This window comes from Athene noctua, chromosome 20 (genome assembly GCF_965140245.1).
Source record: "Athene noctua chromosome 20, bAthNoc1.hap1.1, whole genome shotgun sequence".
NCBI lineage: Eukaryota > Metazoa > Chordata > Aves > Strigiformes > Strigidae > Athene > Athene noctua.
Window position 1 is genome coordinate 4,945,335 of NC_134056.1, and position 27,354 is coordinate 4,972,688.

The following is a 27,354-nucleotide window of genomic DNA, read 5'->3' on the forward strand; positions in this document are numbered from 1 at the left end:
AACTGCTATCACTTTCCCTGCTATTCTTTTCTGGCTTTAATGAAAAAGTTACACATCATTCGGTATTGTTCTGTGTGATGCCTACTTTAATTCTTGGAATAGTTAAAATGCCTCGACAGAGCACACTAGGTAGTTTGCACTGGTTTCAAGATTTACTCAACTGCAGCCTAACTCTTTGAATATATTTAAAGGTTTATTTGGTGGCAAAAAAACTGCAGAGATTTAGGAGTCTCACTCCTTGTGTTACTGCAAATCTAGAGCTCTCTGTTTACCTGTTCATAGTTTTAAAAAGATTCCTTAGTCGAACTCACTTTCCTTGTGTACTGTTAATTAAATTGGCACAGAAAAACAGTGCTTGTTCTTATTTATTTATTTTTACTAATATATGCAGTTGTGTATAAGGAATTGAAATAATTTCCTTTCAGGTTAGTAACTGGCTTGTTAGCCTGGCTTCTGCCAAAAGGTTAAGTGTCAGCCCTACCATGTTTGGGCTTTTTTCAACATTCATTGCTTTTAAACAATTTTCCCTCTGACAGAAATTTGATGGGTAGCAATTAGCATAGTTTATTAGCACAGCATAGTTTCAAAAGAATCTAAAAATTGCTGAATACGATTATCTCTCACTGTTTGGGGTGATTGAGGTTTTGTGATCCTCATGTTCCTGCATCAGTTAAGCACCTGTAACAAAGCACAGGAGAATGTGTATAATATTGAGTTATAACTATAACTAATTATTGAGTTGAGGAATGGGGTCTTATGTCAGATTGTAAAATAACCAGAAAAATAGGGACTGCTAGAAGAAGCCAGACACCTTCATTCTTTAAAAATGAATAGAAAAAATTAATTGTACTGCCAGTTGTAGTGATCGGTTTGAACTGGGCTTTAAAGTGTTTGGAATTGTTATTTCTGGGTGGTGAAAAATGGAATGATCAGCTGCTTACTGTCCCATTGCCGCCAGTGATTTTTCTCCCTGTTGTCACTTTTCATTCATTGCTTATGTCAGTTCCACAACGGTAGTGCTTAGTTTACCTGTGAAGAAAATATAAAATTGAGTATTGTTAGGAAACATAAAGCAGGCTTGGATTTTTGTCTTTCGAATGGAAGGGAGTGAGGTTTATCCTTTCATGACAAACATTGCAAAGATTTGAGTGAGAAGGGCTGCTTTGTTGTCAGTCTGAATTTTTCTTTGAAAACAACAATTGGTGTAAAATACTTCTGTCCTCATTCATAGCCTTTGCCAAAGCAGTACCTGAGAACCTTACTTTAACTGCAGTAGAAATCGGATGGAAAAGTGTGAGCCTTGAGGTCTTGTGTTGAAATCCCCCTTTTCTCTTGGGGGTGGTGGTGGTGGAGCAGGGAATAACCATTTACTGGCATGCCCCAAATTTAACTTATGATTAATGAAGAGGGATGAAATACTGGTGTTGATTCCCACCGCCCCAGAATAAGTGCTTCTGGTGTCTGAATTTCTGCATTGTTACAGCAAATGCTAAGGATGTTTTGGGAGGAGTGTGTGTTTGTTGAGTGTGTCCCCCTCCTCCCCACCCCTCGGAGAAGCATAACTGGCACTACCAGCTGCTTTTTCATTTGGCTTGAGATAAAAATACACTGAACAGAAGAACATCTCTTGACAGAAATACTTACAGAAGTCAATCTTTTGGAATACTCTGCTATCTCTTCTCTATTTAGCCTTTTCCAATGAATATTTTTACAGTCTTTTCCTTTGTCTTGAGTTTGTAGCTTAACTGTATTTTCTTGTGGTTAAATTAGCTACTGAAAAAAGTTTGTAAAACAAGTTGGTTCTTGGCTTTTTGGCTTCTCCTTTTTTCTTCTGTAAGCTGGCTCCAAAGTTGTATTTACTGTATTTTTAGTAAATGCAACTAGAATTTGTCTTTATGAAAGCTCTTGAATATAGGAATAAGAAGTTTGCTATTGATGTTGTATCTTCTAGTGAGACTAAAGTGCTGCATTTTCAAAAGTATTTAAACAGATCTTTTTCACCCTTTACTGTTTAGTGCCTTGGATCTTTTATAAAAAAACTAAATCCAAAAGTTAGTGAAGAATCAGTGACTCAAACCATGTGGAAGGATACTGACTTTGTTTTAATCCTGTTGGTTCCAAGTATGGCTGCAGGGATGTAGAAATTCTTCTAATAGGGGAATGATTGCAGCAGCTAGGGGTGGAAGCATTAAAAAGACTCATCTAGTATGCTGTGTATTAGAGAAGAAAAGACATGGTTGTGATATGATACTGTAAAGATTTGAGGGAGATCTGTTCACCACAGATCTTGTATCAATCCCAAATACAAAATACTGGGACATTCAATGGATGATCTCGCTGTTTTACAAGGTAATGGAAGTTCCTTAACCTGGCCTGTCCCGAGTTCCTTATCTACAAGATTCGAAAATTGCATCAGAGATTGCTGGTGGGACTGGTCATAAATCACACTGACACCGTGGGCCCTGGGAGCTGCACTTCATCTACCAGAACACAGTGCTGTCTGAAGTTAAAAGCCTATTGCCTGCAAAGTAGTTATTCAGCTGTCTTTGCTTAAAAGAAGTGTGACGCGATTTAAGACTATTGCTGGAATTTCCTGGTTTGTTCATTTGTGTTGGGCATCACAGACCCAATATGGTTAGAGGATCTCAGGCTTAATATTGGGTTTTCAAATCTGTTCCTCACAAATGACTTCACAAGAGATCCTGCATTGAGAAAGCTGTGTTTTCCTTTTTTTAAAATGTGACTATTTGTGTATAGCAGGGTGACATTATACCAGTGTTTATATAATTTCAGCAGATAAACTTTCCACCTAGTGAAGTACCTATGTGTAATACTGCCCCATTTTTAGATCTGATTTGAAATACTTCTTTAATATTTTTGAATACAGGCTTTTGGAGTGGAGATCGCTCCACTTAAAGTACTTCAGTGCATGATTGACTAATTGACAAGTTTATTTAAACTAGGTTGGATTTATTGGCACAAGGTCACTTGAGCCATCTGTTTTAGTTTAGGGAACTTGGGAAATTATTAGTTACTTATGTGTATAGCTATCGGTAACTAAGCTTGCGTTATCAACCTTGCTTTTATCTGATTGTAGTGTTTGTGTGTGCCGTCAGGCCAATAGCATAAAGTTTGAAATCCTCTTACCTACTGAACATTTAAACCAGTGTTTTTCTCATCTGTGTGGAAGTGTATTGTTGAACCTGACTTCCAGAACCAAACTACAGTGTCTGCAAAGGCATGTTTCTTGATTTCACCATGTTACAGTTTTTCCTCTGGCAATACCTGAATTAGTGAAATCTGCTGTTGAGGTTTTTACTGGTGTGATAAAGATCTGGTCCAAGTATAATAGAGGAAATATACTAGAGGAAAATAAGAAAGAAAAGCATTCTTTTCACTCTGATGGGGGACATAGAATCAAAGAAAAGAGTTGACAAGGCCTTTATGGGGTAAAAAAGAAGAGACTAGTCTTTATGCTGCTTTAATTCTCAAAACAGGTTTTGCTTGCAGCTGGTTTGGGGGTGCGGTCATGCATCTCTTTGTTAACAAGACTTTAAACAACTACTTCGTGTTGCTTAGGAAGCTGGTGAATCTATTGCTTAACCATAGCTGGGACTGTATCCTGATAGAAATTGAGGCACCTATGTTAGTAAGTCCTTTACGGCCTCAGGTGTTCTCAGAAATAAAGGAATAAATTACTTATAGTAAACTATTTCCCCATATAGAGTTCTGATTGCATTATGGGTGTCTCAGTGTAACTGCGATTTAGTACATTAAATATTATAGTGATTACTTGAAGCTAAAAAAGCAGTCGACTCCTGAAAATGAGTAACAATGTGGAAGATTGACTCCTTAGGTTGTATGGATGAGTGGCTTTAACTTTTTGAAAGAATGGTGTCACTCTTTGAACATTGCTTGCCTTCTAAACAGGAAGAAGTTGGAAGCTTGGAATTCTGCACAATGTACAGTAAAAAGAAAAAAAAAAACCAACCACAAAACACAGAACCCCAAGCCACAACATATCCCAGCTCTAATATTTTTGGAAAGCAGAGATCCCTTCTGGTTTTGAGTAAAAAGTGATTCTTTTTTCCCCCAAGTTCCTGTTTTATTATCTTTAGTTGAAAGTTTTGCTTACACTCCCAGCCAGTTTTAAGTCTGCAGTTTTTAAGGTCTTGCCAGCATGGGACTTGAAATAGCATTTAAATCTGAAACGCTCCGATTAGCAGACTCTGCTAGCTGCTTGTAGATGAACTGACGTTTTATTTGGACTGTTCAGCTATGCAATATGATCACTGAAAACTGAGGGTAGGGATTTTTTTGTGTTCTGGAAGGATGATTGCTGGAACACTTAAAGTTTGTTGCTAATGAAATGCCTGTTGTGAGTGTGGTGCCATATTAGCACCTTTGAATTTGCAGTCAGTGCCAGATTAAGTAAGCTGATGTCTTGTGGCCCTAATAAAAGTGACCTTGGACAGTTCTGCAACTACGGAGTGATATGTTGCAAATGACAAAGTTTACTGGTAGATAGGTTAACTCCTGCTGTCCAGTAACATTGTTAAACATCAACTTTCAAGAAAGTAATATGTATATAAGTAGTTAAAGCATTATCATTTAAAATAGAGCACTGATGTATGATCCTTGACTAATGTCTAACAATGACTGGAATCTAAAGACCTAAACAATTACACTAATTATTCAGAATTTGTTAGGATAAGAGACTTCGTGTATAAGATTTTACCTACCATAAATAAAACTCTTTAGTGGCTTTTGAAGGTTCCCAGTACAAAACTACAGTCTTGTGAAAGCCATCTAGTTTGAAGCAGTTGCACAGCTTAACCTGTGGACAATTCTGGAAGGGGCAACTGTGCAACACCTTTTGGTGTTTTCAAACTAAGGGCTAACTTTCCTCACGCAGGAGGTACATAGCTCTGCTATTCTTAGTAAAGAACTTAACGCTGTCCTGAATATACAAGGTTTGATAAGGAATAAATAAGTTGTGCCTTTTGTTAACCTCTTCATGCTTTTTCTTTGTTAGTGATCATGAAAGGTGTGGGGCTGACAGCATTGGAGACAGAAGCTCAGCTTGTCCACAGAACAGGTGCCGTATACAAAATTGCAGTAAAAAAAAAAATTGTATGTAAACTTGACATATGTCAGTCTTGTCTTCCATGGAGGAAGTGAAAAATGTATGCTGGTTGGAAGTAGGAGGAAAGAAGAAACCATTGCTAATTAGGTGTGATGTGAAGCCACGTTCTTTCTGCCACTAGGAAAGGTTCAGCATAAGATTCTTATGGATGAAGAAAAACTTGATTTATTTTGTGACAGATAGATTGATGTGATACCTGAATCCCTCCATTGCTGGTACATGGGAGGAATCCATTTTAAAAGCCTGAAATGGCTTAGATTTACTCCTGCTTAGTACTGTGAAGTTGACCGGTCATGTTATCTGCATACTTTTGCATTTAATAATCTATACAGTTTTCACGCCGCAGAGTTTTTAATATATTATTCACAGATTATTCACGTGAAAACAAGGTATGTAAAGGTATGCTAAGCTTGTGTTTTAGTATGCACAGGGTGGCTGAGGAGCAGCAGCTGTAGTAACCCTGAGTTTCCTAACAGCTGCAACTTGGCCACATTACAAGTATTAAAGCACAAATCTATTAGTATGCAATAATGCAAAGCCAAGGGCAGGGAATTTCTAATCTAGCCACAGGAGTGGAGAAGGATCTTGCAATGCATATTTTCTCCAGAGTGTAGACCACTGTGCAAAGGACTTGAAAGGTTGGTTGAGGAGGAATTGCTGTAAGAAATCGAGAGTGGATGATTCAAGGGAGCTATTTGCATTTTATTCAAAGCTTTAGTCTTAGTTGGCTGACCTGGAGATCAAATTAAAAAATTAGGGTAACAGAATGCTCTGACAGTCTATATATGCTGGCCAAGGTCTTCTGCAAGACAGATTTAATGTCGTGTTAATCTTTTTTTAAAAAATCCTACTTGTGACTCATTGGCTTCTTCAGAAACCTTTCTCTTACATCTTTTGTTGCAGGTGTGTAAACTCTAGCAATCCTGTCAGTGTTAGGTGGGCAACTCTGCAGAAAAGAAATAGGGAAGTGATGAGAGATTTAAGATGGAAAGGGAAAAAGGAAAGTTCATTCATCTGCTCTCTCTTCTCTCCTAGTCTGGTAGAGAGGCACCAATGAGGAACTTCCTGAAATTTTAAACTCCACATTCATGTCAGTACGTGCATCATGGCACAGCAAGGAAATGTTGGTGAGCTCCTCTCAATGCTGGATTCTCCAGTTCTGGGTGTCCTGGAAGATATAACAGCTGCATTCAAAGATAATCTCATTTGTGGTATGTACCCTTTTATGTAATTTGAGGTAGGTTTTTCTATTACACCAGTAAAGGTAGAATAATGGGGGTTTTTTTCTATCAAACACAGTCTTTGCAAATGCAACTTGAAGGAAACTCTTGATAATTGGGTTTGAAATTGCTTTAAGGATTGAGGCTTCTCTTCAGTCCATTTTGCTTAATGGCATGCCTCTTGGAAGGTCTGTTATATAATTGTTAAAATGCCATTATAAAATGACTAGCTTTTCCTGGGGCATAATCTCAAGTTGTGAGCTGATGAAACTTCATTTGTCAATTTATCATTTATGTATCTAGAAAAGATTAGATGTTATCCACATTATGGGAACTAGTGGGATTTTGTTAATTTGAAAAATAAACAACAAAAAATCCCAACATCAAACAAAATAACAGACCCAGACTTTCTGGAAACATGGTTACTGCTATTAAGGCATCCCTTGTGTTGATAGAGCTTTTTCAGAACATGAGAATCATTGTCCTTGTCCCTGAACTTGCTCTCCTTTATCTGCTGAAGGGAGAGAATGTAAAGTTAGTCCTGAACTCGTTACCTGTACTGGATAAAATACACTTGCAGTTCAGCTGCCTCTAGGTTTTTAAGGTTAAACACTAATTGTTATTTAAAAAGCCAGTTACTCTCTCTGAACTGAATGCAATTGCTTGAATGGGTAGGAACTAGAAAATTCAGTTGAGAGATCTCCTTTTCCTAAAGGTCTGGTAAACACTAAGTACTGGTTTGTGTTATAAATTGTATAATGGTTGTTAAAAAGTTGTGCAATGTCCCTGTAAGAAATGCTTCATTTTTACTGTATTGAGAATGTATGTTTTTTTTTCCTTGCTTTAAACAAACTGACAGACCGGGGACCTATGCTTGTGAACAACCTGGTGGACTATTACTTGGAAACCAATTCTCAGCAGGCACTGCATATACTGTCCACGCTGCAAGAGCCTCATGACAAGGTAAAAAAATCTTGGTGTTAAGTATGGCAGATTTTAGCCTGGTATTGAAGCAGCCTTTAAATAGCACCTGTCAGAACTCTGTTTTTCTGTTATGGTATAGAATTACCTTGTTGTAGAGATGTAGTATCTGTAGTAAGAGTAGTTAAGCTTTAAAAAAAAATTCAAACATCTCCATTTCTTGGGTTGCTTAAACTGTCCCAGTCAAGCAAAGAACCTCTATAAATGCAAGGTTTCTGATAACGTTGTCTCTTTGCAGTGTTGCTGCTTGTCCAATGTTAGATGTGTTAGCCTAAAACCAGCTGGGTGTTTTGAGAGCAAGTAAGGATTTTTAAATAGCTTGAGAGAATGGCACTAAATTCTTCTGCTGACCAGAATTTTTTTTGTTACTTATTTATGATAAACATTTTGAAGTGCAGTGACTGCTTCTGGACTGAATAGTTTGCATTTCACTACCATCAGACTTAAATTTATTGCTGGGTTTTATTTGCTCTTGGGTCCTATATATTTGTAAAATGCCCGTGGTTTCCATAATCGGCAATGGCAAACTGCTGAATATAGATAGGTGGAAAAGAATATGTATCAGTTGAACATAAATATCTTCCCTTTTTCTACCACTCTGCAAAATCCTCTATCAGCATCTACTGGACAAAATTAATGAATATATGGGCAAAGCTGCTACCCGTTTACCCACTCTCTCCCTACTGGGACACGTGATAAGACGACAACCATCTTGGAAACACAAGCTTTCTCAAGCACCTCTCCTACTTTCATTACTTAAATGTCTCAAGGTAAGAACGGTCAGTGTTGTCCATAAACACTTGTACACCTGATGTAAACATACATAAACATGCCAGGTATTTGATTTCTGGTTTATGATGTCATTTAGTTAAGCTGTGAAAAGAGATAAAATGATCAAAATACTGAGCCACAGTCGGATTACATGAGCTAAATACTCTGCGCTGATCCTGTTATTACTGTCAATCTTGTTTCTAAAAGCCACTGTCACCGTATAACTTTGAGTTAGGAAAGTTTACTAAAACTTTTCTAAAAGCAGGTTCTAGACAAGGCCGTTGGTGAAGTTGATGGATATCTTGAATGTGAACTTAATGAGAAATACCATAACACCCCATTAGTGCATTCTGAAGTTTGTGCATGTAAGGTAGTGTACTCACAGTGTAGATGGGCCATGCAATACACTATTCCATGCTGAAATGACCTTGGAATTAGCAGACTTTCCCTTCTTAGCTACAGACATGCTGGATTCAAGGAGATAGCTGTTTCCCCAAGCTTTTTTTTTTTTTCCATCTGCAAATTTTTCAGTTATAATACTGTAACAGTGAACAAGGAATGGAAAGTGTTTTTGAGATCTAGAATGTGTTGTCAGTAATATTATTTAATATGATAGTGAAGAATTCGTATTAGTCATTTAAGTCACATTAAAATGCATGATGTAGTCAAGTGCCAGTGCTCTTCAAAACAAAACCACAACTAATTTGTCATGAATTTGTAAGAAGCAGCTAAAAGTGCTGTTACTGGGACTCCTGACCTGCCTGACAAGACTTCTGTTATCCTTTCCAGTGTGAGTCTTACCTGATTGTGAGAGGAGTGAAGTGTGTCAGAAAGCTGGTGGGAGTAGAACAGAGATGTGGAAGTGCTAGGGATGTGTACAGCGGGACGAGGATGGACGTGAAACGTGTTTTGAAAGGTTATGTCTGACTGAGGGAGAACAGAGGCTGTAGATTATACAGAGGAAAAAAAATCCATAACACTGAATATGGGCGATCAGCCCAAGTGGCTCTTGGGGGATACCAAGACCAGCTCAGTGGCATCTGGCTGCAGGTCCACCTGTGCTGTTTACACCCCTCTCCTGACAAAGCAGAGGAGCTACCAAGGAAAATGCACATTAAGCTGAGGAAGCAAGCAGTGATGGCACTGGGAAAGAGTTTGAACGTTTTCTGTGTCCTGTCCTAAAATCTGATTCTCTATTACTGTTTCATCTAGCTAAAGATTTTTCTTGCTACATCCCTTTCTCTCGGTGTAAGCCATGGGATTCTAGTTATTGTTTGAATTACTGCTTTATGAAATATTTAGCAACCAGAGTCATCAACCAGGTTAAATAGAAAAGCTTTCGACCCTTGCATTGGTAATTGGCCAACATCCTTGAACACCCTGATCAGATTTGCAGTTTCTTAGGCTCTAAATGCTGTGTGTTCTTAGCTCTAGGAAGGAAGGAAGGAAGGAAGACAGTACATAAGATGCCTCACATACCAGTAATTTTTTTCTGCTCAGTTGTGGAACTGTGGTGATGTTCCCTGTTTAAGTCAGTCAAGTCTTTATACAGAAAAGCAGCAACAGCAGAACAGGGGCAAGAATCCCAAATCTTTTTTTCTTAGTGGTGGATGAAACAGACAATAATCTTGGTTGATTAAATTATGGTAGGTTTCAGAGGGACTGTTTGAAAGTAGAGAACTTTTTCCATGATGATGATTCAGTGTTTGCTTCATCCTTGGAAAAAGTGAAGTTCAACACTTTTAACTGACTAATGCAGGTTTTCTCCCTTCTTGCAGACTGACACAGATGTAGTAGTACTCACCACAGGTGTCCTAGTGCTAATAACCATGTTGCCAATGATTCCTCAGTCTGGCAAACAGTACCTTCATGATTTCTTTGGTATCTTTGGGCGTCTCTCAGCCTGGTGCTTGCAGAATCCAGGTGAGATTTCAATTTTGTTGCATGCAGTTCTGGTTCAGTAGTATCCTTGTGACTTATGCAGTTGGTGAGCACATTCTTTTGTGAGACTTTTAATGGTCTTGAGATTATTTAAATGCAAAAAATGATGCATTAAGCCCACAAGCTATTCTGTTCTTTGATAGTTAGCATCAGGGAGTGCTTTGCTCAAAATTTAGAAGTCTCTTAGATTTTTCCATGTGGTGCTGCTACTACAGGAAGTTTCACTGGACTGAAATGCTACTCTGACAATGAAAAGCAGAGATTGATCTTAATGGATAGAGAAGTGGAAATGCTAAATTTGAGGCAGATATTTGGGAGCTTGAAATTCCCATGTATGATTGGGGAGGGGGAAGAAGCAACATGTAAAAGTTTCTTTTAATGTGCAGCTATCAATAGTCATGAAAGTGTTGGTAAAACTAGTCTTCTCAGTTACAGCATTGGTTCTGATGAATTGGTTTTGCTGAATTTGTTGTAAGGTGTCTGATATCTAACACTAGCGTTATCTGTGTATATGTCTCATGTGGCTGTATGAACAAATGCTGTGTTAAGCACACATGCTATTTAGAGGGCCATTTTCCATTACGAGTAGGATCGGAACTTGTAAGATGACTAAGATTCAAGTCTGTCATGATTGCTTTTTGCGGATACAAACTTTTAGTTTTTACCTTTGAAGTGAAGCAGACCTTAGTTTTCTTTTTTTAATCATTCAGTCTTGCAAACTCTGGCTCATTATCTACAGGGGTTTCAGGTTTTAACTTGAAATAAAAATGCTGTGCTTTGAGAATGACAGGATACTGGCTGGAACTAATGGTCCGTATCTTAATTTTTGGTTTTGCTGTGAGCTGATGAGTAAGTGTTGCCTATTCTCAGAAGACTTCACTGTTTCGCTAGGGACTATTCATATCTCAGAAGACTTGTTCCAGTTAACATTTCAAATTTAAAAGTACTTTGCTTGCATTCTTAGAAGTTTTACTCTTTTTCTCCAATGTAATGAAAAAGATTCTCACTGCTTTTTCCAGGTCATGTGGCAGAGATTTATCTTGTCCATCTTCATGCCAGTGTTTATGCTCTCTTTCATCGTCTTTATGGAATGTATCCTTGCAATTTTGTCTCCTTTCTGCGTTCTCACTACAGTATGAAGGAAAACTTGGAGACCTTTGAAGAGGTAGTCAAGGTAAAATGCTGCTCATCCCCATATTATCTGAGACAAGGAATTCATAGCTATATAAAGCAGGTATTTGCTAATTTAATACACTGCATCGATTTAACTGAGGGCTGCTCAACAAAGCAGAATAAAATGTGGCTATTGGAGGACTGAAATCTCAGTTGGGAGCAAGTTCATTTCTTGAAGCTGTGATGATATGCATTAGCTTTATCTGTTAAATGTAATACTCTGAACTGTTGGGATCAGTAGGCTGCTCATCAGCTTTGTGTAGTTTAGTGCAATCAGAAGTTGCTGTACCGATAATACATGCTTCTTCTTGCTCTTGCTCATCCAGCCAATGATGGAACATGTGCGAATTCATCCAGAATTAGTGACTGGATCTAAGGACCATGAACTGGACCCACGAAGGTATATATGTTCACTCTGCTATTAGGAAAGGCTATAAATGAGCAGCTTTTAGCTGGGTTATTTCAGAAGGCTTACAGCAAAACCTTTTTTGTCAGCTACAGTGTGTGCCAGTGGTGTTTTGCCACCCGTGTTCATAGGTACACCAGGTAAATACGTAGACTTTCTTCATCCAAGCTTACAGCTGGGTGAATATGCAAAAACTTGTGAAAGGCCATTAACGACAGTGTTGGAGTTCTAAATTAATTTTGTGTCTGGGATAGAGTCTGTCTTCTGCTTAACAGTTGACTTTGTCTTAATTTTATGACTTAACAATCAAACATCCTCATAAAGTTCTAAAATAATTTGCTTATAATGAATAAAGAGAAACTACCACTGACCTGCTTCATTGGCTTAAGGTTTGGGTCATATTTTTTTTGGTTTGTTGAAGTACTTGGTGGGATTTAAGTGTTTAAAATGGCTTCAGTGTGTCTTGTTTTGGTATCTAGATATTGGTTCAGTTAACAGATCAATTCTTTTAACAGGTATGTCTTAACATTATCAACTGTATTAGTTTTCTTTAGAAATAGGCTCATTTGCCTGCAGCAGCACCACTTGCTGCTTTTCTCTTGTCTCCACAGGCCCAGCCACTGAAGAGGAGAAATTGACTCTTGTTGCTGCACAGTAGTGCTCTTGCCCTGCTTTTCAGAGCCACTAGGAAAATACTACTAAATGGGAACATATTGAATATCAAAATGCTCAATTTTGCAGGCTTCACCCAGACAGGGGGGAGGGTGGCACCACTAAGGAGTACAGTTGGCACAAAACTACCAGTTGAAGCCTTCTGATTTGGTATCTTGCACATAATATCTTACATTCAAAAGCAACTTGGCCTTTAAGAGACAGCCTTCTGTGCTTTCTCTTCTTTACAGTGAACTTCCATCCCCTGAAATATTGGGCAGATCTAATCTGGCTACGGAATTTAGTGAGAAAAAGTTTTCAGAATGAAGGAGGTAGTAATAACAAAAAACGTTCCCCAAACTTGGGAGAAAAAACACAGACCTGAAACTGGCATTGCAGATGGTGTTTGCTTAAATAATATAAGATTCCCTCACTGCTGCTATGTCTAAATTTTGACTACCAACATCTGAGTCTAGTTGAGCTGATTTCTACAGCTGCTGAAGCTCAGGATCCACCAAGTCTTCGTACGCTGTTCCTCCTTTCCAGAGTGCTCCATGGCAGACCTTTATGGATCTCTGTGTCAAAGCTGTTTGTCTTCTCTTTGAGACCCCCTCTTACAAGTCATCTGGTTGCAATTTCTGTATGGTGCCTTGTTCCAGTTTTGGCTGGGAGCATGCAAAGCTGTCTGGAACAAATGAGCCATCCTACGAGCAAGTTCCTCGTATCTCCAGGAACTCTTGTTTGTAACAATAATTGACTAACTTACTCTTTTGGATCCAAAAACTGTCTGCAGGTGGAAAAGACTAGAAACTCATGATGTTGTGATAGAATGTGCCAAAATCTCCCTGGACCCTGCAGAAGCCTCGTATGAAGATGGCTATTACTCTGTGTCTCGGAAACTCTGCACAAGCTCAAAACATCATCAAACTGACCCCAGTGCCAGCTATTACATTGACACACAGAGCAGCTATGGTAAGACCTGCCTGACAGCTAATGGGAATACCCAGTTCCTGGAGGAAAACATCTTACTAATGAGACATCTTACTAATTTATCCCACTTAAAGTCTGATTCTTAGGCACCAGAAAATAAACCGTCATTAAAAAAAAAAATGTATATGCTGTGGTCATGTAGATATATAGCATGTTTGCAAATTTGCCTTTCCACTGCCACTTTCTGCCCTGTCCCCCCTGCCCCAAAGAAACAAACCAACCAAAACACAAAAAAAAATGTTTTAGTACGTAATAGGTATTTTCTTGGACTGGAAAAAGTGTCTCTTGTTTACCAGATACAAATGTGTATGTTGAAAGGGTCTGAAATGTTTTGCTTAAACACCTTTAAGTACTAGCCAGAAGAGTCATTGATTTGTGTTTGTGTTGGATACTTTTAAATTTACTACTTTTTTTAACTTTTAGGGACTTCTACCCCGTACTCCACTCCTCGGCTAACTCTATCACAAATGCCAGGGCAGCTACCTCAGATTCTGAGCCCACAGTCAATACGGCTGTCAACTGAGCCACAGCAGGTAAACCAGAAGATAAAGCACAGCATGTTTTTAACGCTTTGCATTATGTTCGTAGTTTCTTGTGACACTTAAAAATTCACATTTCTGAGAAGCACTGTGAATTCTTCAGAACTTAGTGTACATTTCGGATTTAATCCCCATCTGATTTCCTGTGTCAGAACCTGGATACAGGTGTGTCACTTGTTCCTTTTCTGAGCTTCACTGATTTGTGTTTACTGTGTATTGCTTTCACACAGGTTACCATCTGGAGTCCTTCTGCAGTTTGTGGTATGACCACTCCACCAACCTCCCCTGGAATTGTCCCATCAGAGTCATCCCAGTCTGCATCACAACCTTACAGCAAAGCTTTTGGCACATCTGGTATGTGCTGCATTTTGGAACTAGGCCTTCAAGGTTTATTATAATAGAAACTCTGGCTGTAAATTTGCTGTCAGCTTCTTAGATGGGAATGCCACACCATGGCTTAAGTCGTTACTTCTGTGAACTGAAGACTTGGTCATCTAGAGCAGTGCTAACGCAAACACCGAGGTAGGAAATAAGTCACAGTGACTGAAGTGCCCAAGTCTGAAGCAGGCCTTTTGGAAACTGTGCACTTTTATCTTGATAAAGAGGTGAAAGAGATTTAAGTAGTAAATGGTTGAGATAGTGTTTAAACATACAATTCTTCACATACACATAGCGTTTAAACATACAATTCTTCACATACAATATTCAGCTGAAAGGAGGAAGTGGGAGCCTGCTGAGAAAACTTCTGCTCCTTTTCAGCAGGGGGGAAAGGAACACCTTTGGGAACGCCAGCCACATCTCCTCCACCCTGCACCTCAGATGACTTTGTGCATATTTCACTCCCTTCAGCTGCTGCCACACCTCCTAAAAAGGTATAACAAGATTCTTCTGCCAAACAAATATGATTTTTTTTTCATTGACTTGTCATATATGCAGTGACCAGAACTGAGAAAGAAAAATCCAAGTAACAAATTTACAAAAAAAAATTATTGCATTTCATTGCAAAAACTCATTTTCTTCTAAGTTTAGACAACTATTGCCACTTCCAGTTGCACAGTTTGACAACTTATATTGGTTTGCTATTTAAGCCGTCTATTTGCAGGAATTACCTTTCTATGAAACTGTCCAAGAGGATTGTTTCCAACAGATGTCTGATGTAAAGGATCTATTTTGGGTTTTGTTTTGGTTTTTTTTCAGGAGGACAAACCAGATCCTGGGAGGCCTTTACTGTACCGACAGCAAAATGTTATAAACAGCGATAAATCATTGGGTAAACTCAGTTTTCCTCTCCCCATTACAGTAGCCTATTGTAAACTAATACTAGTTTTATTGACACATGTTCCAATTGCCAAACACTTTTCCACAGGCTTTTCTCTTTTTTTTTTTTTTTTTCCCCTGAATTCTTTGTAGTTCCAGGATCCTGCCTTAACCTGTGATTCAACTTAAAACTTCTTGTGATGCTTTTGATTTCATTTTGACTATTCACCTTCAGAAATATCTTGCAGAATATTTTTTTAATTGGCTCTCATGCATTCTTACGCACATTTAAATATACAGATCTACACTGAAGCCCGAAAAAGGATGCTTATTTTTTAGAAAAACCTGATTCTTTGAGGGTGAACTACTTTTATTAAAAACAGCAAGTTGTATATGAAGTCTTACAAGTTTTATGTCACATGTTTGGATCAAACTGTAAGGCTGCACATAAGGATAGATACGATGCTCCCTTTTAAAGGCTCTTGGAAAAACTTTTTCTATCTACAATTATATTGCTGTCCTTGAACCTTTTCTAAAGTCCTGTGGAATATTGCAATCAACAGTGGATGGTTGAGGAACTCAGCTTCTAATAGGTAAATCTAGATTCCATTTTCTGTTCTGTCATCTACATCTGTGACAGCTGTAGAAAGGGCTTTTGGCAGTGTATTTGAGACTTCTGTACTGTGAATCTTTACCATCCTCGGAGTGGAGATGATAGTGAAATTTAAAGCTGGTTTTCCTTGGTGAAGTTGTATGTCAGCAGTGGAATCTGAACTTTCTGAATTACAAGTTAAGAACAGGCTAGGTTTTTCACTGGATTCCTAACCTGGGACTGGGCTGTGAGCATGAGGTTTCTGTCTTGCATGCTTTAGTGTATATCTCTCTGGCAGCTGTCTCTGTTTTGATCAGTAACCACATATTGTCAAGTTTGTATTACATCAGTTCACTAAACTTCCTTTTTTCAGCTAAGTACTGTATCCTTGTGCAGCCAGATCAAAAGCTTGAAGGGAAGTTTAATGCTGATGTGGAAGTATAGTAGTCACACTACACTTAAGCCACTTTTAAAAATTATTTAATGGGTAAAACTGCAAACATTCATAGAGGCAGTTGCCTGCTTGTGCAATAGCAGATATTAAGTTTACAAAATTACATTTTGGGATCAGAACTGACCAGTGACTGATCTCTGAACTGGTTTCCACATGGAATGGAGCAGGAATCAGATAGCTTCCTCCTTTGGGGAAGCATCTGAAGGAGGGAGAAGCTTATTCTAAGGAACTTACCACAGTAAAAGATTTCTGGTTTGTGCTGTGATAAGGCTGGAGGAAACAGCATCTGTATAACTAACTTTGTTTTTTTTCTTTTCTTCAGACACACCCAGTAGTAAAAGTTCAGTAACCTTAAGTGATCTTCCAGAGTTTTTAGGTGGTTTGTCTTTTGAAGATAGTGCTGAAAAGGACAGAGAGGAAGGTAATTTCTGTCATCCTTAGATATATTGTAGCTAAGGAAATGTTTGTAATGTTTGAAATACAGGATATGTAATTATGCTCCCCCCTCCCATCCTTCTCAGATGCAATATCTAAAGAGATCTCCGAGATCACAACCGATGCTGAACACATGGTGCCTAGAGGAGGATTTGACTCTCCGTTTTACCGCACAAATGAAAGTCTGTCAGGCTCTCAAAAGAAGACCCATTCAGTAGTCTCTACTGTTCAGGGACACAGTCAGACCTCTGAGCCTTTAACATCTTCTCTGGACAAGCCTGGGCCGGAGAGTGCACGGGAAACACCCAAACAAACATTTACTCCCATAGACAAGCCCTGTGGAGGTTCAGGTGAAAGCCCTGCTGGTAACAGGGAAGGAACCTCTGGGGAGACAAGTATTCTCACTCCCAGCCCTTGCAAAGTACCAGCACAAAGAAGAGTGGTGTTTGGGAGTGGGCAGCCTCCCCAATATGAGCACCTTTTTGAGGTTGCATTACCAAAGACTGCCTACCTCTTTGTTGGCAAGAAGACTGAGGAGCTGCTAAAGAAAGCCAAGGGAACGCAGGATGATGACTGCATGTCCTCTACTTCTCCTGTGGAAGTACTGGACAGGCTGATACAGCAGGGAGCGGATGCACACACTAAGGAGTTGAACAAGTAGGTGACTGAAAATCTTCCATACTTTATTGTTATTCCTTTTTGTGCTGGCTTTATTTTGGTAGCTGTGCCTGAAAAGCAGCTGTGTCTGGAAATCTACAGTGAAACCATATTCTCTGAAACATTACTGTTAACTGAGCTAGGGGTTCTGGGTTGAGGGGTTTGGTGGTAATGTGTTTGCTTTGGTAGAAAAAACAGGGCTGTGACTGTTTTACTGCCTTCACTGACAGCTTGGGATGAAGAAGCAGGGCTGGTGGCTGTGGTGCAAGTGTGGTTTGGGTACCACTGTTAGTGAGATTTGCTTACTTCATCAGGTTTTAGTCCCACTCCAGATAGTCAAAAGCAAACGTAGAGGCCAAGGGGAGATTGACACTTTCTTCTTTCTAATATACATGAAGCTAAGAACTGAAGAACCAGATTTAAGGTTTAAGTGTATCTGCTGTATTCCTTCTTTTCACCTTATTATCCTGTATTCCACTTTGCTCTTAAGCTGTTTTCTATGCCTGAGAGAATTTTTCTCTAACTAGCAAGAAATGATGCCCTCTCTCACCTCCCTTCACAACCTGCTGCTTGCACAATTCATCCTTATTCTCTTCATACCAATGGCCCATACTTTTATTAGGCTGTAAGCTCTTTTGAGATGGGCATTCCATTTTAAAGTGACTTGCAGAGTGTTTGTATATTTAAACTTAGTATTTAATGCTGCATTTTCGTTTTTCAGATTGTCTCTGCCAAGCAAATCTGCTGACTGGACCCACTTTGGAGGTGAGGAAGTTTCTCGTGTTTTGGCAATCTGTTCCTCTATTATTAGACTTGCTTAAACAATGACCTGAATACTTTTTCTGCTGCATTAGTTAAAAAAAAAAAGAAAAAGATGGTGCCCTCCATTAAGTCATGGTTTATCTGCTTAGCAGATAGACATCTGTGTTCCAGTGGGATGAGCTGCTGGTTTTCATCTTTGAAAAGTGAAAACTGCTTTCCCTACAGTTCTAGACTTTTCTGCTTTTGACCATTTAAGACCTGCTAGCCTTCAGAGTGATGCTGATCATGTAACGGATCCTTCCACCTTTAAAACACTACATAAATCTAAACCAATTGTTTTTCTTGCTGCTTCACCTGTGTGTCAGGGTTTTGTGCTTTTAGGCTTGTGTGGTGATGGTGAGCTTGGCTTTTTTTCTCAATAGAAGGAACAATCAATTTGAAGCATGTATATGTTGCTCTGGGAAAAATGTTTTAAAATTTTAAGTTTGTGTTGGAGATCACATGGAGCAGACAGATTTTTAAGTTGTCATTTCAAAGAACTCGGATTTGCTTATTTGAAAAAAATACTTCCCATATGTGGAACAGGGACAGTACAGTTCAGTAACCTCTGTCTTCTAACTCTAATGCAGGTTCTCCCCCTTCAGATGAGATTCACACCCTGCGTAACCAACTGCTTTTGCTACACAACCAGTTGTTGTATGAACGCTTCAAAAGACAGCAACATGCCCTTCGGAACCGCCGACTCTTAAGAAAAGTGATTAAAGCAACAGCACTGGAGGAACATAATGCTGCCATGGTGAGCAGGGATATAACTCTAGCAGTGATTTAAACACACTGGTGCTAGAACAAGTATTAGTTGGTTTGGCCAGTATCTCAATTAAAAAAGCAGCCTCATTTCTCACCTTATTAAAGTCTGTGTTTGTGGAATGACTTGTGGACGAGTTACATGCACTGAGATTATTAAAACCAGTAGCTTCTGTTTGACTGTAGGCATCTGGCTGGGTGGATGCCTGCCCGCTTAACCCCTGCCAGCACTTACCTTTGAATAGTGTTAAAGGCTTCATGGATAGTGGAGCGGTTATTTAATGCCCAGCTAGACACCTTACTGCATTATTTGAAGAAGTATTGTCCTCACTTCTCAGCTAAAGAGTAATAGCAAAGAATTGGAAAACTCAAATGTTCTTTTCCAGAGGTATTTACTATGATAAAATTTGAAGTTGTAAGTGCATTGAAGGATGTCATTACAGATTTAGGCATGTTTCATTCTATATCTCTATATTATCGCTAATTCCATCAACAGTTTCACCTTTTGGTAATTCAGAAGAGCCAAAAATAGACTTCCAAATAGTTTTTTGGAAGATGAACTGTTGCTTCAGCTGTGAAGTCCAAGTCCCTGTTGAAAGCCTGCGGTGCAATGGAATAATCTGCTGTTGCTCATTGTGCCTTTGGATGTGACTTTGAGTTTTCAGGCTGTCCACTCTATCATCATTTAATCTCTTTTTGAGCCAAAAATCAAATCAAGCCCCAGAAGCCTTAAGAACGTGCTCTATATAGAATGTTCTGTCTATGGATAAGTGTTACGCCTGCATGCTAGTGATAGCTTTATTTAGCTAGTGACTTAAGACAGATGTTCTAACTGACAGAGCAGGTGTTTGTCTGATGCTTTGTGTGGGGTTCTTAACAGAAAGATCAGCTGAAACTACAGGAAAAAGAAATCCAGGCCTTGAAACTGAGTCTGCAGAAAGAACAGGCGAGGTACCACCAGTTTCAGGAGGAACATGAAAATATAGTGGCTCAGCTTCACAGCCAGATCAGACAGCTGCAACACGACCGGGAGGAATTCTACAACCAGAGCCAGGAATTGCAGGTATGAAGCACGACACTGAACAAAATTATGTTATCTACTTACTGTGGTTTTAAAAATAACCTTCCTAATAAAACATGGCATAAAATATCTGAGAGGAAGTTACATATCCCTGTTAGAGATATTGTCCTAATTCAGAATAAGACAGTGCATAACTGGAAATGCTTAATTTAGTCATCATCCTTTTATAGTTCTCTTCTGTCTTCAGTTTGGAAGAAGGAAAATGCAGTTTCTTAGCTGGTTTGGGGACTTTTACAAGTACTCAGTATAACTTGATTTACAGTTGCTGGGGGTTATGGCCCTCCAGCCATATGCCGTTGCTAGTTCTTATGAAAGTTTCAGAACCCTCAGTGAGTTTGGTTTTATTTGAACAGACCAAGCTGGAAGACTGCCGGAATATGATTGCAGATCTGAGGTTAGAATTAAAGAAGGCTAACAACAAGGTGTGTCACACGGAATTGCTGCTTAGCCAGGTTTCTCAAAAGGTAAGAAAAGTCACTGTTCCCGGGGTCCTTTTGTGTCTTTCTGTTTGTTTTTTTCTAATATTTTTATCAGGTGCTTTCCTTTCTTGTTCTGAAAGAAGCCTGTGTTTAGTTGTATAGAATCTGATACAAATTGCACAAAGACAACAGAGAAACCTATTTTGGTGAGGAAGCTTTAAACTTGGTTCAGAGGCTTCTGGAACTTTTCATTTTGGCTGCTTTTTCCACAGTAGGAATTTGCAGATTGAGCAATATGGACTTGTATTAAAGCTTTGCTAAGACTTGGCGTCTTAGAGACCTTGTTTATGTCAGAAATTGAATGGACTTCTGTAAGTAGAAACATGGTTGTGTTAAGGGAAGCAGTGCCTGTGTGGTGAAGTTCTGTGTGGACTGTCATTGGCTTTATGAAAGCTAATTTATTTAACACTTATTACTGATGATGTATTAGATTCTTGTCTTTGTCTCCCTTTATAAAAAACACCCTGTGAACACAGAGCTTATCAACTATGACTCCGACTGAACTATTCATTCCAATGTTTGATTCTGTTCAATTTTTCTTTAAAGCTTTCCAACAGTGAATCAGTGCAACAGCAGATGGAGTTCTTGAACAGGCAGCTTCTGGTTCTTGGAGAGGTCAATGAGTTGTACCTGGAGCAGCTGCAGCACAAGCACACAGACACTACAAAGGTACGATTGCAGAGTTACAGAGGAGGCTTTTTGGGAAGACGTCGATTGAGGTCATCAAGCTGTTCTCAGCCTGATATTCAGAATGAAGAAATGCTTCATAACCTAACAGATACATGGTTTTGAAATGGATTTTCAAGGATTGGATTTCATTTTTAATCTTCTGTTCAGATATTTTTGTCCACCGTGTCATTATGAAATACCTTCAGTGCCCTGTGCTTGAAAGCTACGAAGGGGATGTTTGGGAACACCTGAAGTCAGTTTTAGCCACTTGATGTAAATTCTCAGCAATTTTTTCTTACCAAAGGCCAAGACTTCACTGTGCTCTTAATGTAATTGGCAGTAGATTATTGCTGGTAAAATAACAATTGGGCTCTTACATTTGTGAAAGTGTATAACGTAGGGTTGTATTGCTAGAATTTGAAGAAAGATCTTAACTGGGGTTTCACCAGGTTTTGTGATGCACTGTTTTTAAAATGAGCAGTCTTACTCTTCTCAGTCATTTTTCTGGTAAGAGTTAGTATTAACTTTACTAAAACTTCTGTGGTTCATATGGTTTTACTTCCTGACTTCAAAGAAACCTTTTTTTAATTAGAAGTAAGTAAATTACACAACAATATAACTGTTTCTGCGTGAGAGCAAGTACTTAAATAAGGTGGATAATAAGCCAAAAAATTAAAAAAGTCTTTTACTGGTATATAATGAAGGTCATGTTGCAATTTAAAATTGATTTTGTGTATCCTAATCTGGTGCAGAACTGCCAAGTTTGCTTTGCTGGAAAGGGGTTTTCATAAGGAACATGAACGTGCTAATAAATTCCAGTGACAGATAGTTATTTTCACAGTAACTTAATAGCGTGCATCCTCAGAGTATCCAGTTTTCTATATCTGTTTTTAGAAATTCTTCTTTTATTCCATCTTGCTTAAAAATGTGTCTATTTATAGCATCAGAAACGTGTCTAAATATTAACAAAAATAACACATGGTCAAATTATAATTTAACATTTCGGTTTTTTATTTCAAGGAGGTTGAAATGTTAAATGCTGCTTTTCGGAAAGAACTGGAGAAAGCAAAGTTATGTGTTCAACAGCAAAGCCAAAGGCTTGATGCTTCCCAGAAACGGATAGCTGAACTGGAATCTCAGCTTGCTAAAAAGGACCACCTCTTCCTGGAGCAAAAGAAATACCTGGAAGATGTCAAAATCCAAGCAAGGTTGGGGTTTCCTGTGTAAAAATTTTAGCTGTGCATTGACAGATGCACTGTCATAGTTGAGGCAGAATGTAGAGGCACTGGACCTGATGGATTTTGCTTTCTTTTTCTGTTCAGAGGTCAGCTGCAAGCAGTAGAAAGTAGGTACAAGGCCCAGAAAAGAATCACACAGGCATTTGAGCTGGAGATCTTGGATCTGTTTGGCCGTCTGGAGAAGAGCAGCCTACTGAAAAAACTTGAAGATGATAAAACAGAAGCAGCTGAAGCAGCAGAAGAAAGGTAAGGCTGATGATGTACATGCTGCACTCATGACCCAGCTCCTTGGAAGCTTATATCCTTGTGAACTTCCTAGTGCTTGGATGCATTGTCTCAAAACACTTGTTACTTCCCTTTTTTATAGACTGAATCTGTTTCAGGACCCTGCCCAGGTTACCGCGAGTCACTGACAAAACTGGACGTGCTCTGAAGTGCTTTTCAGATAGCTGAACTGTTACTCACAGTTTGAGAGGAACCTCTGGCTTGTCTCACGGACCAGTCTCTTTAATCTAGAAATTGTTAAGCTGTCGTTTCATGTGTGTCTAGGTAGTGCTGCACTTGCCTTCAGATCGTACCTTTTTTCTTTTTCTACATCAAATTCTGCTACAGCATCAGGGTACTCCCTTGCATGGCCAGCAGATCTGTGGTGATCACCTGTGTTTGGGTTAGGTAAAAGAAAGATGTACAGATCTCTTCCTTTACCTTAACAGATCAGGATCCAGTTCCATTCTGCTTTGGGATTATTGTCAGCTTTGGACTTAAAACACTGGATGTTGCAAAGCTGAGTGTGTGACACTTCTGGTTACCCTCTGTCACTTCTGCTTTGCTGCAAAACTGTGAGAGGAAAACTGTTGAAGTACATATGCAGTAGTAGAAATGGAAAGTAATCAAAGTAACCTGCCTTGCCCAGCATTTCCCTTTCTGTTGTAAACGTGCTGCCATTTCCTTGACGCTGTATCATCTCTCTTTCCAAAACAGGTTGGATTGTGGCAATGAAGATGCTGTGGCGGGATACAGTGAAGAAACAATTGGTAGAAATGGAGAGACCAAACCTCCCAGCACTCGAGGGAGTAGTAGCAGTAAGGGTGGCAGCAGCAGTGAACTCTCCACCCCAGAAAAACCCCAGAACCAGAGATTCAGCAGTCGCTGGGAGACATCCATGTTGCTGGAGCCCTCGACTACTCTCCCACTGACTGTAGGTTCACTCCCCAGCTCCAAGAGCTTCCTTGGAATGAAGGCACGAGAATTATTTCGCAACAAGAGTGAGAGCCAGTGTGATGAGGAGGGTGTAACCATCAACAGGCTTTCTGATGCTCTAAAGACTGAACTATGTAAAGATCCAAGCATGGAGACAAAGGCCCCTCCAAGCCCCGATAACCTTAGCCTCTCTCCGAAGATCCAGGAAAGCAGTGTTGGACAGCTTCATATCATGGACTACAATGAAACTCATCATGACCACAGTTAAAAAGGAAGATAGTCAATCAGTGTTATTTTCATATTCTTGGCATAGAACAGGAGGTGTGAATGCAAGTTTAACTAAAAGCTTTTATGTTTCTTTGGTCTGAGCAGCTAGCTCATGCAGCGGAATAGGATTGATGTCCAGAAATGGAAGAAGGCTGATGAACGAATGCAAAGTGGCTTTTTGGGTCCGGAATTGAAACGCCCAGCCTAACTCTTGCTTCTTTCTCAAATTCAGTCCTTAGCAGCGTGTACTAATTTGAAGGGACAACTGTTAGCATTTGCAAGTATTTTTTCCCTTTCTCCCTGTCCCCAGTTGAGTGGCTGCGTTTATGAACTCGAGTGCAATATGAGGCCAAATTAACATTTGTGAGTCTACTATGAATGCTTTGTATTATTTCCTTGCAAGCTTCCAATTTAGAGCAGTTAATTGTGCTGCCTGTCCGGGTGACTTTGGTTGCTTTCATCCTGGAAAGAAGCAGCACTGGAATTTCTAGTGCATTCATCTAAAGGTCTCTATTTTGCCTGTCCACTGTCCCACATCCCTCAGAGCCCAGTCTTCGTTAAGTTGGACTCTGACTGAATACCTAAATGTTTAAAGAACAGTGTACCTCTGCAAAACGATTCATTCGCCCTTATTCATGATCATTGTTTATATTGTCCTTAACATTTCTTGGAAAGTTACATTTGAACAGACACTTAATAAGGAACTGGAGCTTGTAATGCAGAAGAGACCGTATGTGCTGAAGACTTGTTAAAACACTAGCTTCTGATCTTTTTGGTATTTTAAATATTTGCCTGACAGACTGGTACTGACCTCAGACTGGTTCGTATGGGAAAGCAACTGGGTTGGGAGAAGAGGGAGAAGGAAGCTTTACTCGAGTAGGGAGAGTGTGCAGAACATCTATGTAGAATTGCAAGCTTATGAAGGTCTGCAGAAGAGCATTTATTTCTCTAATCGGGGAAATACTCGTGCTGCCTGACCCTCCTTCATAGTTCTGGTCTTTGTTCCTGGTCTGAGCAAGACCACTGTGTTTTGAGTCCAAGAAATTGGCTTTGTTCTTCCTGGGAATATGTTTTCAGGCTTGACTTACAGAATATGGTTTCCTTTGAGTGCTGTTCTGCTCAGGCTGCAGGACATTTTTCAGCTCAGCAATGTCAGTTTGGCTCTAGGTATCTCCCCTTTGCCCTCATCCCGTTTCTTTAGAAGAGGAGGCTGAGGAGGAAGCCTGCTCAAACTGAGAATCAGGCTTCTGCCGTGGAGCCTTTCTGCGTTAATCATGTTTTAAGTCAATGATGAGCCTTCTGTGGAGGAGGATTGTGGGATCAGGGCTTGTCAGTGGTCAGACTCAACCCCCTTCGAGACAGAACAGAGCCTGCTGTTGGGAAGGCACTGTGCTTGCTTGAACGTTGTCTGGGTCCAGGCGCACTTGGGCATATCAGGCTTCACCCTTAGCCTGCATCACACGTGGCCCCTCCTTAAACATTCTGTGGGTGGCAGCTGCTGTTTGGGAACTGTCTCAAATATAAATCAAGTCCAAGTACACTTGTGGTTCAAATCTCTTAACCCCAATAGGAACAGGACTCTGTCAGAGCAGCTGACAGTATGCTAACTTGCACCTCTGACAGTGCTTGTCCTCCCATTTCTGCTTCTTCCAGAACACCTAGGGTCTAAATACATTTCTGCCTGTCTAAATTATTCTCAGTGTCCTTTCGGTTGGTCAGTCCTAACTCTGAAAGTAAAAGTGAACTTCAGTGGTTTTGTCGAAGCTTGAATCTGCATGGAATAGAAAATAGAGAGTTGGTTGTAAGTGACAGACTGGTTTTGTCGACATGTCTATAGGCTTTCTAAGACTTAGTGGTAGCAAACGTGGTAGCGTATGTTTCGGTCAGATTTGGAGGTTTCCTGCCCCTCGCCCCACCGGGTCCCAGCCCCGGGAGTGAACGGTTTGCACATTGTCCTTCAGGCCCAGCTCAGCCCTTGGATGCCGTTGTGTGGGAGTTGTTCCTTCGCCCATCCTTCCGCTGGGCCCAGCCTAGAAGAGTCTCGCTTAGGTGACGACTTCCCTTGCGCTGAGGAGAGGCGGTTTTTGTTGTCGGTTACAAAAATGCCCTGGCGGTAACGCAAGCTCATTGATAAGGTGGCTTTTTTTCTTCTTTTAAAAAGGATTTTAGCACCGGGATAGTAATGGAAACCACTTTAGGTTTGGTTATGGACCACAAAGATTATGGAGGAACAAATTTTGCAATTTTTTTTGTAAGTCTAAAAATCATGGATCTGCTGTATGTAGTTAACTTGCAGTTCGTTTGAAGGGGTCCCATCAGTGAAGTGGAAACAGATATTTTTTTTTTAACTGACTGCTTTTAGTTAAATCTAAAATTGCTGTCTTTGTCAAGTTAATCTGTTCCCTGCCTCGCTCTTTGTAAGCATGTTAAACAATCCACATTAAATGCCATAAATATGAAATACAAGGAAATGGTACAATCGTAAGCTAAAGAGAACTTAAACCAAAAGGAGGTTTTGCTGTCCTTATTAGAATGTTCTAAAATGTCAAGGCAGTTGCTTGTGTTTAACTGTGAACAAATAAAATGTATTGTTTTGCACTACTCTGTGTTAAATTCCCTGCAAGCCAACCTCTTTGGGACCGAGCTGCGCTGAGAGAAAACATGCAGAAGGAAGTTCAGTACCGAATCATCTCCCAAGATCTGCACAGTACAGAGCAGATAAGTGGTTCTGCCCCTTTTTGCATGGGCTTCATCCTCAGAAGCTCATTTTTCTACATGGATCCAAAGCCTTTCTTCTTTTGTGAAAAGCTCAACAACGACATGCTGGTATAATCCATATATTAACTGCAAACAATTCAGTACTGCTAAAACTGCACCTTGGCTTTTTGTGTGGTGTTCATGTAGTCTAGAGACTACACGGCGTTAGACAAATGAATAGCTGAGAATGTCAAAGCTGGGGACTCTCTCAGAAGCCGCCCAGCTCTGTCTCTGTTGCTGCTTTTCTCTTCTGTACCCTGCTCAGGAGTGGCTGTGCACGCAGGAGGGGACAAACCAAGGGGAACTTTGGGGCCACTTTAGTGTAAAACAACCTCATAAGATCAGTATTGTTTCATTTTTCCTTTTTTTTCTAGACTGGCGCTTTCTTACTGTGTGGTTTTATTGGGGTTTTTTTCCTGAGATAAAGGAATATTTGAAAGGGTGCTGAAAGCAATTTAGAAATTCATACAATACAGTTAAGGACTGAGTCTAATCCTTAAATTTGAGCAAAAAGTGCAAGGGGATGGTGCCAGTGACATTCAGTCTGTTTGTGAACACACTTTGGCTGAGTAATGGTGTTTATGGAGAATTTTATATAAAAGTTACCATAAGCATTATCTTAGGGTCAGGGGATATAGGGAGTTGTTTTGGGGCTTTCTGCACTGGGGTGAGTTCAACAACACTGTGTAAGTGAATTGGAAACAAAGCAGAAAGTGATTTTTGACTTGCACTTAACCTTATTTTGAACCCATTTTGCACATCCCTTAACAAGCTTAGCACTGAAAAGCAGCGCTTGGCAGTGTAAAAAATAATCAGATCTTACCCAGAGAAGAACCTCCACTAGGGTACAAAAAGAATAATAACAAGTATTTTACCTCCCTTAC

The 27,354-nt window shown here is 39.7% G+C and overlaps 1 protein-coding gene across 5 annotated transcripts in view; it reads left to right on the forward strand.

The window, feature by feature from the left end:
* TSC1 (TSC complex subunit 1) overlaps nucleotides 1–26,314 on the forward strand; it is a 28,601-nt gene extending 2,287 nt beyond the window's left edge. For 2 of the 5 annotated variants that reach the window (XM_074923454.1, XM_074923452.1), the window contains exons 2-23: nucleotides 5,036–5,098; nucleotides 6,182–6,357; nucleotides 7,226–7,329; nucleotides 7,965–8,117; nucleotides 9,897–10,041; nucleotides 11,079–11,233; nucleotides 11,559–11,632; nucleotides 13,083–13,261; nucleotides 13,703–13,812; nucleotides 14,049–14,172; nucleotides 14,578–14,690; nucleotides 15,016–15,088; nucleotides 16,444–16,542; nucleotides 16,643–17,213; nucleotides 17,935–17,978; nucleotides 18,605–18,771; nucleotides 19,660–19,842; nucleotides 20,214–20,324; nucleotides 20,886–21,008; nucleotides 22,029–22,216; nucleotides 22,331–22,492; nucleotides 23,228–26,314. In XM_074923454.1, coding sequence (XP_074779555.1) covers nucleotides 6,252–6,357; nucleotides 7,226–7,329; nucleotides 7,965–8,117; nucleotides 9,897–10,041; nucleotides 11,079–11,233; nucleotides 11,559–11,632; nucleotides 13,083–13,261; nucleotides 13,703–13,812; nucleotides 14,049–14,172; nucleotides 14,578–14,690; nucleotides 15,016–15,088; nucleotides 16,444–16,542; nucleotides 16,643–17,213; nucleotides 17,935–17,978; nucleotides 18,605–18,771; nucleotides 19,660–19,842; nucleotides 20,214–20,324; nucleotides 20,886–21,008; nucleotides 22,029–22,216; nucleotides 22,331–22,492; nucleotides 23,228–23,714 — 3,471 coding nt within the window. In that variant the 5' untranslated portion in view covers nucleotides 5,036–5,098; nucleotides 6,182–6,251 and the 3' untranslated portion in view covers nucleotides 23,715–26,314. Of the gene's footprint in view, nucleotides 1–5,035; nucleotides 5,099–6,181; nucleotides 6,358–7,225; nucleotides 7,330–7,964; nucleotides 8,118–9,896; nucleotides 10,042–11,078; nucleotides 11,234–11,558; nucleotides 11,633–13,082; nucleotides 13,262–13,702; nucleotides 13,813–14,048; nucleotides 14,173–14,577; nucleotides 14,691–15,015; nucleotides 15,089–16,443; nucleotides 16,543–16,642; nucleotides 17,214–17,934; nucleotides 17,979–18,604; nucleotides 18,772–19,659; nucleotides 19,843–20,213; nucleotides 20,325–20,885; nucleotides 21,009–22,028; nucleotides 22,217–22,330; nucleotides 22,493–23,227 lie in introns of those variants that run through there. The other 3 variants (XM_074923456.1, XM_074923455.1, XM_074923457.1) reach the window with 3 other exon arrangements.
* Nucleotides 26,315–27,354: the final 1,040 nt, after the last annotated feature.